The sequence below is a fragment of the Apteryx mantelli genome, chromosome 10 (assembly GCF_036417845.1).
Source record: "Apteryx mantelli isolate bAptMan1 chromosome 10, bAptMan1.hap1, whole genome shotgun sequence".
Lineage (NCBI taxonomy): Eukaryota > Metazoa > Chordata > Aves > Apterygiformes > Apterygidae > Apteryx > Apteryx mantelli.
This window is the reverse complement of record NC_089987.1, coordinates 19,334,655-19,347,500: the sequence shown is the minus strand read 5'-3', so window position 1 is coordinate 19,347,500 and position 12,846 is coordinate 19,334,655. Positions and strand designations below refer to the sequence as shown.

General features: G+C 57.9%; 1 protein-coding gene and 1 long non-coding RNA gene across 3 annotated transcripts in view; one reads left to right on the top strand and one right to left on the bottom strand.

The window, feature by feature from the left end:
• The window catches only part of LOC106483335 (uncharacterized), a 14,747-nt gene extending 10,519 nt beyond the window's left edge, over positions 1-4,228 (bottom strand). The window contains exon 1 of the long non-coding RNA XR_001292342.1: positions 4,156-4,228. This is a non-coding gene — a long non-coding RNA (uncharacterized lncRNA). The remainder of the gene's footprint in view (positions 1-4,155) is intronic.
• Positions 4,229-8,355: 4,127 nt separating this feature from the next.
• Positions 8,356-12,105, top strand: IRX3 (iroquois homeobox 3). Of its 2 annotated transcripts, XM_067302907.1 has the most exons (4): positions 8,356-8,573; positions 9,280-10,384; positions 10,972-11,038; positions 11,764-12,105. In XM_067302907.1, the coding sequence occupies exons 1-4, from the start codon at positions 8,361-8,363 to the stop codon at positions 11,816-11,818; spliced, it is 1,440 nt and encodes a 479-aa protein (XP_067159008.1). In that variant the 5' UTR covers positions 8,356-8,360; the 3' UTR covers positions 11,819-12,105. The 2 variants fall into 2 exon arrangements, with proteins under 2 accessions (XP_067159008.1, XP_067159009.1); XM_067302908.1 differs by lacking the exon at positions 10,972-11,038.
• Positions 12,106-12,846: the final 741 nt, after the last annotated feature.

Genomic DNA, 12,846 nt, shown 5'->3' with positions numbered 1-12,846 from the left:
CCTGCAGCGCCCGCGAGGGGCTGGGCGCAACTCCCGCACCCGCGCAGCCAGGGCTGGGCTGGGGTCCCGCTCGGCCCCGGGCCGAGGAGCCCTGGTTTGAACCCGGGGAGCTTCGCATCTCTCCGCCTCCCTCTCCCTGTGCTTGCCGGGAGCACGGAAGCACCTAAAGAGGGGCCGGATCCTGCCGCCCGCGGGGGCCCGGCGGGTCTGCGCCCCCCGCGGGTTGGGGAAGGCGAGCGGCCGTCGCCGCGCCCAGCGCCGGGGCGTCGGGGCTGCGCCGCGCTGCCCTGCGCGGGCCGCGGGCCGGGGCAGAAACCAGCCGCCGCGGGAGGCCGGGGTAGGGGCGCCCCCTCTCCCCCCCCCAAATACACACATCGGTGTGGGGTCCCCGCCAGGTGAGACGGAGCAGCGCTGTTTTGCCGGCGCGATGCTCTCAGCCGCGACGGCTCCGCACACGCAGCTCGGGCACCCTCCGTTCATGGTGCTCAAACTTAGGCTGCAGCGAGTGGTATTGCCTATGCTTTTTAGGGAAGCTCTTCCTTTTTTTCACACTCACTCCCGGAAATGTGTCAAAATTGTCTGAAAAAATAAGACTTAAAAAAAAAAAAAAAGCGCCCGTCAGCCTCCATCCAAGCTGCTCTAGGTTCCCGAGCTTATGTCGCACCCAAGCTGCCTTTCCCGTGTTTCTGTGCATGCCCACCGCCTCCTTACACGCACACGCTAATAGCTCACGCTGCCTAACATCTCCTCTACGCGCCCTGCTTCCTAAATGATAACATCTCCTTACTGCTGCGGCGCGGAGGAGCCGCCGGCCCCGCGCAGCGAGCAGCCCCCGCGCAGCGAGCAGCCCCCGCGCACCGCCGCCAGCGCCGCACGTGCGCGCCCGCAGCCCCCGCCCCAGCCGCAGCCGCAGCCCCGCTTTGGGGCACGGGCTTACATCTTCTTCCCCTCCTTTTTCCTCTTCCTCGCCGAGGTTTTATACTTGGTAACTCGCTCCATGTCCCGGTGTCTGCGCTCTCTGGTTGAAGGCGAGAATCTCTATTGGAAATCAATGTGTGTCACCGTTTCAATAATGATGGCAGAGCTGTAAAAACTAGCCATGGAGAAAACAGCAGCTCGGCTGGGGCAGAGGCCACCAATACAGGGAGCTGTGGTCGTGCTCCCACTCATCTCCTAAATCACTCCCCTTCCCCTGCTCACTTGCACAACACAGGCTTTACCTTGGAGCCCTTTTTCCGAGGGGGGCTGCCCAGAGGAGGGAGGGGACGGGGGCACATGGTGCCATATACTTTTTAAAAGCAGATTTCCTTTGCTGAGTGCCAGCACCAACTGCGAAGCAGAACAGGGGGTTTCTGTTCCCCGGCCTTGAAGAATTTGTCGGTCACCAAGGGCCGGCCAGAAGCGGGGCGGCCCCGAGGGGAGGCGCTGCCAGCCGCCGGCGGGCGCGGGGGGCGCGGGAGCCGCGCGGGTGCGGGGCCGGGGGGTGCGGGAACCCCGGCGTGCGGGGCGCGGGGGGTGCGAGGGCCCCGGCGTGCGGGGGCCGCCCTCAGACTTCGCCAGAGCCACAGCCCGTGTCCAACCGCTCGCTGCAGTTGTTTCATCCGACGTTATTGCAGATGCAGCCTCCTCCACCAAACAACAGATGCAGCCTCTAATGCAAATATTGCCATTTCCCTGCTGAATTAGCCTTGTCACTTAGCCCAGAAGCTGGCAGCGTTAAGCCAGCTTGCATTTTAATTTGGCCCTGAAGTTACTTATTTCATTATTGATCAAACATAATGCTGAATCAATGTTCATCTTGTTACCTGGGCCATTTCCATGTAATACAGTGATAGCACTGCCTGGAGTTACTCATTCCCATCCCAAAGTGACTTTACCATAAAATCAATGCTTGTTTGTTACTGATATAAGGCAGCATCTATGGGATGAAGAGCAAATAAAGCAGTTACGCAATCGCACTCTAAAAGTTTAGGCGGAATATGCACATGAACAAAGACTTTGATATTTAAATGTATCTTATCGGCATCAAAATCATCCTTCCCAGGCCGATGGGACAGAAGATCTCAGGCTGCAAGATTATGGGCTTTGATACTGTAGGTGTTGTCATTTGTAAACGTTACCTAGGAGCTAAAGGAGGAACCGTTTTCGAACCAGAGTATCATTAGACAGCAGATGTGGGCTGGAAGCTCTTCCGGGCAGGGACTGTTTTGGAAAACTAGTAATTAATACAATAGTAATTAATGATTGTGTCACAAGATTAGACCCCGCGCAGTGTTATCTTCAGTGCAGCTGCTGCTGCTTTTCTTTTCTTGTGTTTTCCCCTCCAGCTAATAAACCGAGTTGCAAACGCCACGAAGCTGTCCGCACCCGCGGGTCTCCCGCGTGGCGGCCGCGGAGCGCCGAAATGCCCAAACCGGCAAAAGGTCGGGAAATCGCCCGCTTGGCTTCCAGGAAGGTGCTGAAAGGCAGCTGAGCCCGCCGCGGCGGCCGGGGCCCCGCGAGCCCTCCGCCCGCGGGGCTCCCACGGGTCTCCCGGGCCGGGAACGGCGCGCGCGGGGTGCGCGGGTGCGCGGGGTGCGCGGTGACGGGCAGACCCGGCCCCGAGCGTGGGAAGGCGTCGCGCCGAGCGGCTCCCTGTGCGCTCCCCGCCCGCGGCTCCACGGCCAAAGCGTCGCTCGGGAGCAGCGGCGAGAACATCCCCCGCTGGACGTCGGAGTAAAATAGCCACATTTACACGCGAAATGCACAAAAGCCACTCATTCCGATGGACTGTGGAAAGTCTAGCAGTGCACATAAAATATATTGGCATAAAATTAGTGAATTGCACTAACAGATTATAAATCACCTAAACGGTCAAACCACAGATATGAATCACAAATTCCTATAAAGATTAATGTTTCCTAAGATTCACAGCAATTATGCATTTTTTGGACAAAAGCCTTCTCCCAACGTCTCATTCCTGAGCGCTGTTTTTTTTCTGAAGTCTTTCCAGGTTCGGTGGGGTTTCCAATGGACGATTTACCAAAGGAAAGGTTTTATTAACACCTCTAAAAACTATAAAGTTTAAAGAGAGGGAGAAAGGGAACAGATAGGAAGTTAGGTAACACAATATACTGACCTACTGGCAACATTCCGAATACAAATCAGCAAAGCACCACAATGGTGGGAAAAACTCGGCGCAATGAAAGCCAAAAACTAATACCAGGAGGCCAGCTCTGCCCGAGTGGGGAAGAGGCTGCTTTTCAGCACTGCCCCCGAAGCCATCAGCATCTGCTAATGGCCCCTTACCTTTGCTTACCCCCTTGTGGCAAACAGTGCAGGCTGATGCGCTTGAAGGCAGAAGAAGAAGGAGGGAACACTGTTGTGAGCAGAAGGGGGACATTATTTCTCAAGGAAATAGGCTGGCAGGAGGTGTACAGAACTTGAGGTCTCTCAGGCACTATTTTTCCTTTCTCGCCTCTGTGCAGAACTGGAGATAATAGTTGGGTCTACAGGTAACTGAGTCTGTTCTTATTCAATTTCCCTAAATGGCCTGGAGAGCACTTAAAAGCCCAGAGAGCTTCTGGCCAGCATTTTCTTATTAACTAATTTCACTTCGATCCTATTAAAGTGTATGCTTTATAACCTTCAAATGAACCTCTCTCTCTCTCTCTCTCCCCCCATCCTTCTCCCTCTCTCTTCTAAAACAAAGCCATTACCTTTTAATGACAGAGTAAAGCTTTTAAAAATGTTGCTCCCTCCTTTCATAATTTTCTAGGACGCGTGGCGCACAAACAGGTTTGAAACATACACTCCTGCTTGCACGCGCACACACACACACACACACTTCGGGGAGACGGCACCAACATATAGAAACAAAACGCGGTATCTCTGCGCTACCAACGCCTGGAGTGAAGGCAGCGGAGGCAGCCAAACAGCTGCCTTGGACAGAGGGCGCTAGAAAATGTTATTGGGGAGATTTGCTTTATTTCGCTTTGGGAAAATATCTGTAATAATGGCTTTTAAATGGATACATATATTTACCATTTCAAACGGGTTCTGCTGTTTCCTGGTAACGCTCACCACAAATGGTAATAATAAAAGATGAAGTATTTTTTCTCACCTTAGGTCATTAGATTTACAGACAAGGTACTAAATCATTTTAGCTCCCCAAACCTTTAAGGAAACGTGCGCACACACTCTCGTCCCCTTCTGCTCTGCTCTCCTCCCCCTCCGAAGGCGACCTGTAACGGGAAAGGAGACAAAACAGTCGCCGAGGCTCGGGGAATGTCTCCCGCTAATAGTTTACTACTAATAAAAAAAAGTTGACGTCGGCTGCAGAGCGCAGATTGTCAGTGGCCTCTTCCCAAAGCCTTAACATGAAGGGTCATTAATTGTGTTTTCTTTCCAAATCATATGTCACTGCAATTAACAGATTCTGATCAAGAGACTCCATTCAGATTGATTCCATATGTGATAAGGAATGTGCAGCTTGTTATCTATCTGTCGCCTTGGAATTATGGAAAAGCTTCAAACGTGTAATTTGAAGAGTCTTTTACCCAGCTCTTTGATCTTTCTTTCTCTTTTTTTAACTCTTTTTTAACTGCAGCTCTTTTCCTAATTCCACTTGTTTGTTTATCCCCTCCCCTCGGTGCATTTGCTCCGTGTCCCAGCCTTTTGTTTTCCCCGTGCCTGTGTATTGTGGAAGCCGCCAGCCGCGCTGGCAGCCCGCAGTCCCTAACCGAGGCAGGTACCGCGCTTGTCCCGGAAATCGCCCTGCCAAAGGCCAGGTAAGAGGCTGCCCCAACTCCCAGCCTCCGCGCAACTTGCGCCGAGCAGTCCCCGAGGCCGGGCCCTGCGGCCGAGGCGGCCCGGCGGGGCCGGCTGGGGGACGGGACTGACCCCGGCCCGGCCCGGCCCGGCCCGGCCCCGGCGAGCCCCGCTCGGCAGCCCCGGGCGGCCCCGGCCCCGGCCCCGGCCCCGGTCCCGGCCCCGGCCCCGGCCCCGGCCCCGGCGGGCTGGAGCCGCGGCGGCTCCGCGGGGCGCGGCGGCGGCGGCGGCGGCGGCGGCCGCAGGAAGGGCCGGGTCGGTGCCCGTGAGAGCAGGGGGAGGCGCGGCGCGGCGCGGCGGGGCAGGGTGGGCGCGGGTGTGTTTGGGGTGATAAATCAGGAGCGGCCCCCCGCTGTGACAGGTCCCGGCCCGAGGACGCGTGTCGGCCCGGCCGCGGGGCGCTGCGCCGCCGCCCCGGCCCCGCCGCGCCGCCTCCCGCCCTGCCCGGCCCGGCCCTGCTCGCCCCGGCCCGGCCCGGCCCGGCCCCCGCTGCGGGCACGGCCGCTTCCCGGGGTCGCGGTCCGCGAGTTCCCCCCGGCGCGGTGCGGCGCGGTGCGGCGCGGTGCGGTGCTCGCTCCCTGCCGCCGCCGCGCACACACGTGCGCTGCCGCCGCCGCCCGCCAGCGGGTCTCCTCGCCGCTCCTGCCCCCCCTCTCCCCCCCCCCCGTTGTCTTTCCGCCCCCCTCCTTGAACCGCCCGGCCAAGAACCGCATCTCTGCCGCTTCTCTCCAGCCCACTCGGCCCGGCCACGTTTCCCGTCCGTTTCTCTCCCATCAAGAATCCATCCTTCATCCTCGCCCTGACCCGGATTCATTCGCCCCCATAAATTTCTCGCCTCCCAGCTTCCCCCCCGGCTCCCCGCTGCCGCTGGGGGCAGCGAGCCCTCCCCGCCCCCCCGCGCCAGATGAACCGGTATCGATTGCGTTGTTGATTAAAAATCTATCGCGATGACCCCGGACAGTAGCCGCAGACAATAAAATAATCTCGCCAGCTTTATAAACGCGGCAAGTGAGGCACGGTGGTGCCCAGCGCGAAGCCCCCAAACGCGCGGGCGCTGCGGTGCGGTGCGGTGCGGTGCGGTGCGGTGCGCCCGGGCTGCCGAGGCGCCGTGCCTGCAGCGCCTGCAAAGTCCGCCTGCAGCACCAGGGCCGGGAGGGAGAACTTAATCAAACGGCCACGGATTTGTCGGATTTTTCAAACTGTTTCCTCTTTTTTTTTTTTTTTTTTGCTATGAGGCAGATATTTTTAAAAGTTGTAGTCTGCTTCCAAACTGTCCGCCGACCTTCTCAGCATCACAACGGTTGAGCTAAGCAATTGGTACAGAAAAGTTTAAAGGAAATCAGGACACGGGATTCACTGCCTATTTTCCTTTTGAATTAAGAAGAAATAAACATATAACTGAATTTAATATTGTTATCTCCATTGCATTTTACTATCAAAACCTATTCCAGGAGCCACGTTGAATAGAAGAAAATAATTTTCTCCAACCCAGAGTTGTTTTTGCACTAGATTAGCAGATAGGAAATGCTATAAAGATGAACTTAATACGATTAGAGATGTTTCCTACAGATTTTCATATATTGATTCAGGGAATTTTAATTCTGGAGCTTGCTTTGCTATAATCCGCATTTATTACAAGCTGATATAGTTTTATTATAGCAAGCTATCAAGGTCGATTCCTTTAACAGCATAATCTGACATGAATTTCATTTTTAAAGAAATGTAATTATAAAAATCCATACTGTGGGCACAGTGGTTATATTGTACCTAAATCATATTTTAAGGGCAATAAATCCACAGAGTATTTAGGAACAGAGGGGAATATGGTTAAATGGCTCTCCTGCACACACAATCCAAACTCCTTAAAAGAACGCTCAAACTTTTTTTTAAACACTGAATTTTTAAAAAGCCGACAACAATGGCAGGTTCAGATCGCCCCGTTCCCCTCCCGGCAAACACAGCCCTACAGGTTGTATAAACTTTTTAATGTTTCACTTAAGCCTCTTCCTCTAACAAAACAGTAACGACTGAGGATACACTTGCGCTTTCCAAACACGCGCTGTGATTGAACTGTATTTTAACTAGTCTTAAAACGCTAAATTACAACTCACACGCTGGTTTTAGAAAGAGGGGGAAACACCTTGTAATTTAAAATGTGTTGATCATAAAAAGGTTATCCAGTAATTAAAACATATCGTGACTCCCTCCCAATAGCTCCTTATAACGCTGTGCCACTGCTCCCTTTGCAAATGTTCCCCGTACCAGGTACTTCCTTCTAAGCCTTGTAGTGATTCAGAACAGAGGGAATAAGCAAAATGATCATAAATTTCCTAATTAGAGATTTCGCACCAAGACAAAAAGGTGTTAATGAGTTTAATTCCAGTGCCTGTCATTGTCCCTTTTTTCACACCACTTATTTACTAATGGCCCAGAGGGCTGCTCCCGTCTCTCCTTTGTTAAGATTTTAATTTGCCTTCTTTTCTGCCTTTGATGTAAAATTGTGACCTACAACTCTTTGAAGTCCCTTATTAGGAGGAAAATTAACTTAGCTTTTCCACTGTATCTGCCCACTGTTAGCCTAGACAAAATGTAGAGAACTCCTTAAAGATTCAGTACATTAGGAAAATTTTCAATGTAGCTCTGGAAATGCAAATGTAAAAAAAAAAAAATCTAATAGACTTTTAAATCTATATTAGGAGATGTAACCCTTGCCAGGGCCGGGGGAGGGGGAAGGGAAGGAGGGAATATCTTAATAAAGAAAACAAAATGAGCCCGGGCTAGGAAAGGCTGTAAATTTCAAAACCTGAAAAAAGCGGGGGGGGGGGGAGGAGGGAACCTTTATTTTTAAATGTCACAACTTTTTCCTGTGCCTCTCGTGTGCAGTTTCCAGCTGACACCCTAGCTTCCTATGCCTTTACTTCGGAGGAGGAGGGGGCTAGGAAAGAAATTATATCTAAATCTATCTCTAGATAATTAGAATACCATGAGGCAGGGTTAAACCTTTGTAAAACACACAACTGATTGGCGATTGCTAAAACGAGATTTGAAAGCAACTCAAATAAAAGATCGCGACGTCAGTAAACAGATCTAGAAAAAAAAAAAGCCAGTGACAAACCCAGCGAGAGCGAGCTCTGGGCATGAGAGAGCGAGAGAGAGAGGGAGCGAGAGAGACTTAAAAGAAATAGGAGGGGCTTGTGCGAGACTAGAAATGTCAATCAGAGCCCCGAGTCCCAATAATCTCCGGCAATCTGTTAGGACCTGACCTAGGTCCACGCAGATCAATAGGGAAAGTGGGAGAAGCGAGCGGCTGGCGGCTGGCTGGCGGCGGGCGCGGAGCGGCGCGGCGCTGCGCGGAGCGGCGCGGCGAGGCGCGGAGCGGCCCCCGCCCCCATGTCTGCCGGAGTTTGCGGGAGGCGCTGAAAAGTGCCGGCGGCCGCGCCGGGCCGCGCAGGGCCGCGCGAGCGAGCGAGCGAGCGGGCGGGCGGGCGGGCGCGCCGCCGCCTCCCGCGCCGCCGCCTCCGCGCCGCGGCCGCGCTCCGCCGCCGCTCGCCATGTCGTTCCCGCAGCTGGGCTACCAGTACGTGCGGCCCGTCTACCCGCCCGAGCGGCCGGGCAGCGGCGGCGCCCGCGGCGGCGCCGAGCTCGCCCCGTCCGGGACCCTCTCCAACGTGCTCTCCTCCATGTACGGCGCGCCCTACGCCGCCGCGCAGGGCTACGGCGCCTTCCTGCCCTACGCCGCCGAGCTGCCCATCTTCCCCCAGCTGGTAAGAGACCCGCGGCGCGGCGCGGCCCGGCCCGCCGCACGGTGACTTCGGCCTCTGCGGAGCGGCCGGCGCCGCCGCGGGCATCGGGACGGCGGGACGGGGCGGCCGCGGCTGCGGCTGCGGGGCGGGAGGCACCGGGCAGCGACCGGGGCGCTGCGGGACCCGGCGGGCCGGGCTCGCACCGCGTCTCCCCCCGGGCAAGCGTCGGCGCTCGGACGCCGGCCGGGAGGGGGGCAGCGGCGGGGCGACCGTCGTGGCGGGGGTGTCCTGGCCTCCCTCGCTCCCTTGGGGGCGGCCAGGCGGGGGGAGGGCAGACCGGGCGGCGCGGCAGGGGACCTGGAAGGAGAGCGCCGGGGCCGAGGGAGAGCCTGACACCGCGGGTCGCGCCCCCTCTCCCGGGAAGAGTTGGAGGTTAAAACGCGGGGCGCGCAGTGCCAGCGGCCCCCGCCGCGCACACGCGCACCCACAACACGGGGCTGCCGGTGGCCCCCGCGGGGCGCGGAGCGCGGCCCCGGGCGCGCCAGGACCCTCGCAGCGTGTGCGGACCCGGTCTTAGCGGCCCGGCCCGGCCCGGCCCGGCCCGGCGGCTCCGCGCCCCGTCCACTAACGGCGCAGCAGGGCCGCGGAGCGAGCCGGGCCGGGCCGGGCCGGGCCGGGCGCAGCGCGCCGCCTCCCTCACCCGGCCCCCCTTGCCCCCTCGCTGCAGGGCGCCCAGTACGAGCTGAAGGAGAGCCCCGGGGTGCAGCACGCCGCCTTCCCCCACCACCACCCCGCTTTCTACCCCTACGGGCAGTACCAGTTCGGCGACCCGTCGCGGCCCAAGAACGCCACCCGCGAGAGCACCAGCACCCTCAAGGCCTGGCTCAACGAGCACCGCAAAAACCCCTACCCTACCAAGGGCGAGAAGATCATGCTGGCCATCATCACCAAAATGACCCTCACCCAGGTCTCCACCTGGTTCGCCAACGCCCGCCGGCGGCTCAAAAAGGAGAATAAAATGACCTGGGCCCCCCGCAGCAGGACTGACGAGGAGGGCAACTCCTACGGGAGCGACCACGAGGGGGAAGAGGACAAGAGGGAGGACGAGGAGGAGATCGACCTGGAGAACATCGACACCGAGAACATCGAGAGCAACAAGGACGAGCTGGAGGACGAGCTGCAGGACGCCGACCTGCTGCACTCCGACTCCAAGACGGACTCGGAGGGCTCCGACGGCTTCGAGGACCTGCCCGGCTCCGAGGAGCGCTACCTCAAGGCCGCGGAGGGGGAGCCGCACCACCTCCACCACCACCACCTCCACCACCACCACCACCACCACCACCACCACAAGTGCGAGCTCCCCGCCGCTGCCCCGGCCGGCGTCGAGCCCCTCAAGCCGCCCCTGCCGCCGCCGCCGCCGCCGCCGCCGCCGCACCGCCTGTCCCCCTCGTCCTCCGCCTCCTCCTCCCCGACGGACGGCACTTTGGCCGGCACCGTGCCGAAGCCCAAGATCTGGTCGCTGGCGGAGACGGCCACCAGCCCGGACAACCCCCGCAAGTCGCCCGGCGGCGGCTCCCCGCCGGCGGCCGCGCCGCAGCCGCTGCCGCTGGCGCCGCCGCCGCCGCCCCACAGACTGGTGCCCCCCTGCCCGCTGGGCAAGTTCCCCAACTGGACCGGCCGCGCCTTCGCGGCGCCGCACCACCACGCCGCGCACCCGCTCGCCCTGCTCGGCTCCCCGCACCTCCTGGGGCTCGGGGCCGCCCCCGCCGCCGCCCCCGCCGCCTTCCCGCGGCCCGCGGACCAGGCGCAGAGCGCGGAGCCCGCCGGAGCAGGTGACCGCTGAGGGGGCGGGCGGCGCGGCGCGCACCGCACCGCACCGCACCGCGGCGGGGCGGGACGGGACGGGACGGGACGGGACAGGACGGGACAGGACGGGACGGGCGCTCGGGGCGGCGCGGAGCGGCGCGGAGCCCCCGCCGCGGGCCGGGCCGGGCCGGGCCGGGCCGGTGCGCGCCCGCCGCCCCCGCCGCCCTTCTCGCCCTGGCCGCGGCCGGGAGCCGCCGTCGGGGCCGCGCGGGACCCTCGCCCCACGCGCGGCGGCGGCGCTTTGCCGCCAGCTTAGTCTAAAATTTACCTTCCTCCAACGGAGATTTTTGTTGCTGTTGTTGTTGCTGCTAAAATCGCCGGCGCTGCAACTCTTTGTGGGATAGACCCGGCCGTAAGAGCTGCTCTTGTCTGTTTTTTTTCCCCTCTCTTTTTTTTCTTTTTTTTCTTACGGTCATTTCTGCAGTAAAACAATCATTTTGGGCATATTTGCAACTTGATAAGAAGAGATCTTAATTCTAGTGGCTTAATTCAGGGATGGGGGAGAAAATAAAACGGGGGCTATAAAGGAACACTTTTTTTCTTCTCTTTTTAGATCGATCTAGTGCCTTGGAAGTAGAGAAAAAGTTAATAAAGACAGCTTTCCAGCCAGTTCAGAGGCGGTAAGAGATTACTTCCTCAGTCTCCTAAGAATATATATAGAGAGTTGTAAATGGTTAGCTTATTTTCTCCACTTCTGTAGTTTCCTTTGTAGGGTGGTAACTTTTCTGCCTCAGAATGTGTGATGGGTTATTCTGATTTTTTTTTCGGTTCATTCTTCTGGACTTTGCGAACGATTCCTTATGGAAAGCAAAGTTGTGTTAGCATTTCTTGAGCTGCGTGCTGACTGTTGTTTGGTTTTTGTTTTGCTTCTGTCAGAATGCATAGGGAGCGCATCAAAAATAGTTGTCACTGACCTTATTCTGTAGGTAGTTCGGGCAAGTATTAGGCCTGGATAAAAATCAAGCAAATAACCTTCCAATATTCTCCAAATCGTAGAGGGAACTCGAGTGAACAACAGAAAAATAATAACTCAAATTAAAAAATGGAAAGCTGCTAAGAAAACGTAAGAGTCTGAGCCTTCCTGTCTTTAGTTGGACATAGCATTCTTTGAAATCAATTATACTTTCGACTGAGTGAAAACACAAGGATTGGGCCCGTGATATTTTTAATAACTAAATAAATTTGGTATAAGACACTCTTAAACGTTTTTTAATATTTAGAAATCTATTAAAAAAAATAACAACAACAACAACAAAACCAGTGCTACCGAAAGTAAAAATCATTGTGCCAGCCCGATCTGACTAGAAATCCTATTAAATATTTCTTCTATGTCATTTTTTTCCAGGCCCCAGAACCAACTTGATGCAGCTATGGTTTTATCAGCGTTGTCATCATCATAGTTAATTTTTTTTATTGTTGTTGTAATGATTGTAAAAAAAAAAAAAAAACTCTGTATAGTTACAACTTGTAAGCATGTCCGTATATTAAAACTAAAAAGGAGAAAAAAACGCTTCTGTACTATCATCTGGATTAGCAGAGTTTGTGAGGTTTTTTGGAAGTCCAGTGAGAAATAGGTGTTTCGATTTTTTTTCTTTTTTGTACATACAGTAAAAAATGTACATATGTGTGAACCAAATTGTACAAGAAAGTATATATTTTTGGCTAATAAATAAACTGTTGCCACTTTGACTACACTCCCTGTGGCCGCCCCTGGAGTTATTGCCCGCCCCGCTGCCGTTTTTCGCGCGGGGCCGGAGCGCGGCGGCAGCCGGCGGGGAGCGCGGCGCGGTGCGGTGCGGGACGCGGCGCGGGGCAGTGCGGGCCGGGGCGCGGGCGGCGGCGGCGGCGGCGGAGCTCGGCGCTGCGCGGCCCCCTCGGCGGCGCGGCCCAAGGCTGGAGGCGCAGCGCCCCCTGCAGGCCGCGGCGCCGGCGGCTCGCACGGCCCCGCTCCGCTCCGCCCCGCTCCGCTCCGCCCCGCACCGGCCCGCGTGTGCGGAAGAGGGGCCAAGGCCGGTGCTCCGGGGTGAAGCTGGGGAGGGGGCGCGCCGCTGCAGCCGGGTCCATCGCCCCCCGAGGACCCTATTGCTACTGACCCCCCCCCCCCCCGCCGCCCCTCACAAACGGCCGCCGAGGCGCGGGGCGAGGCGGGATTCAGCTGGGGGGGGGCCGGGGGGCTCCTCCGCGCCGCAGAGCCGCGGGGGCACCGGCCGGCCCTGCCCCCCGCCCTGCAGCCGGCGCGACACCGACGGGGCGGCCGCGGCGGCACCGGCCGAGCCGCGGGGCCCGAGCCCGGGGCCCCCGCCGGGCCGGGCCGGACTCAGCGGCGCAAGCAACGACCGCGAGTAAAGCGACCCCGGTGCAAAAGCCCGCGGGGCAGCGGCAGGCGGCCCGGCGCGGGGGCCCGAGGGGCCGCGGCGCTCCCGGCCCT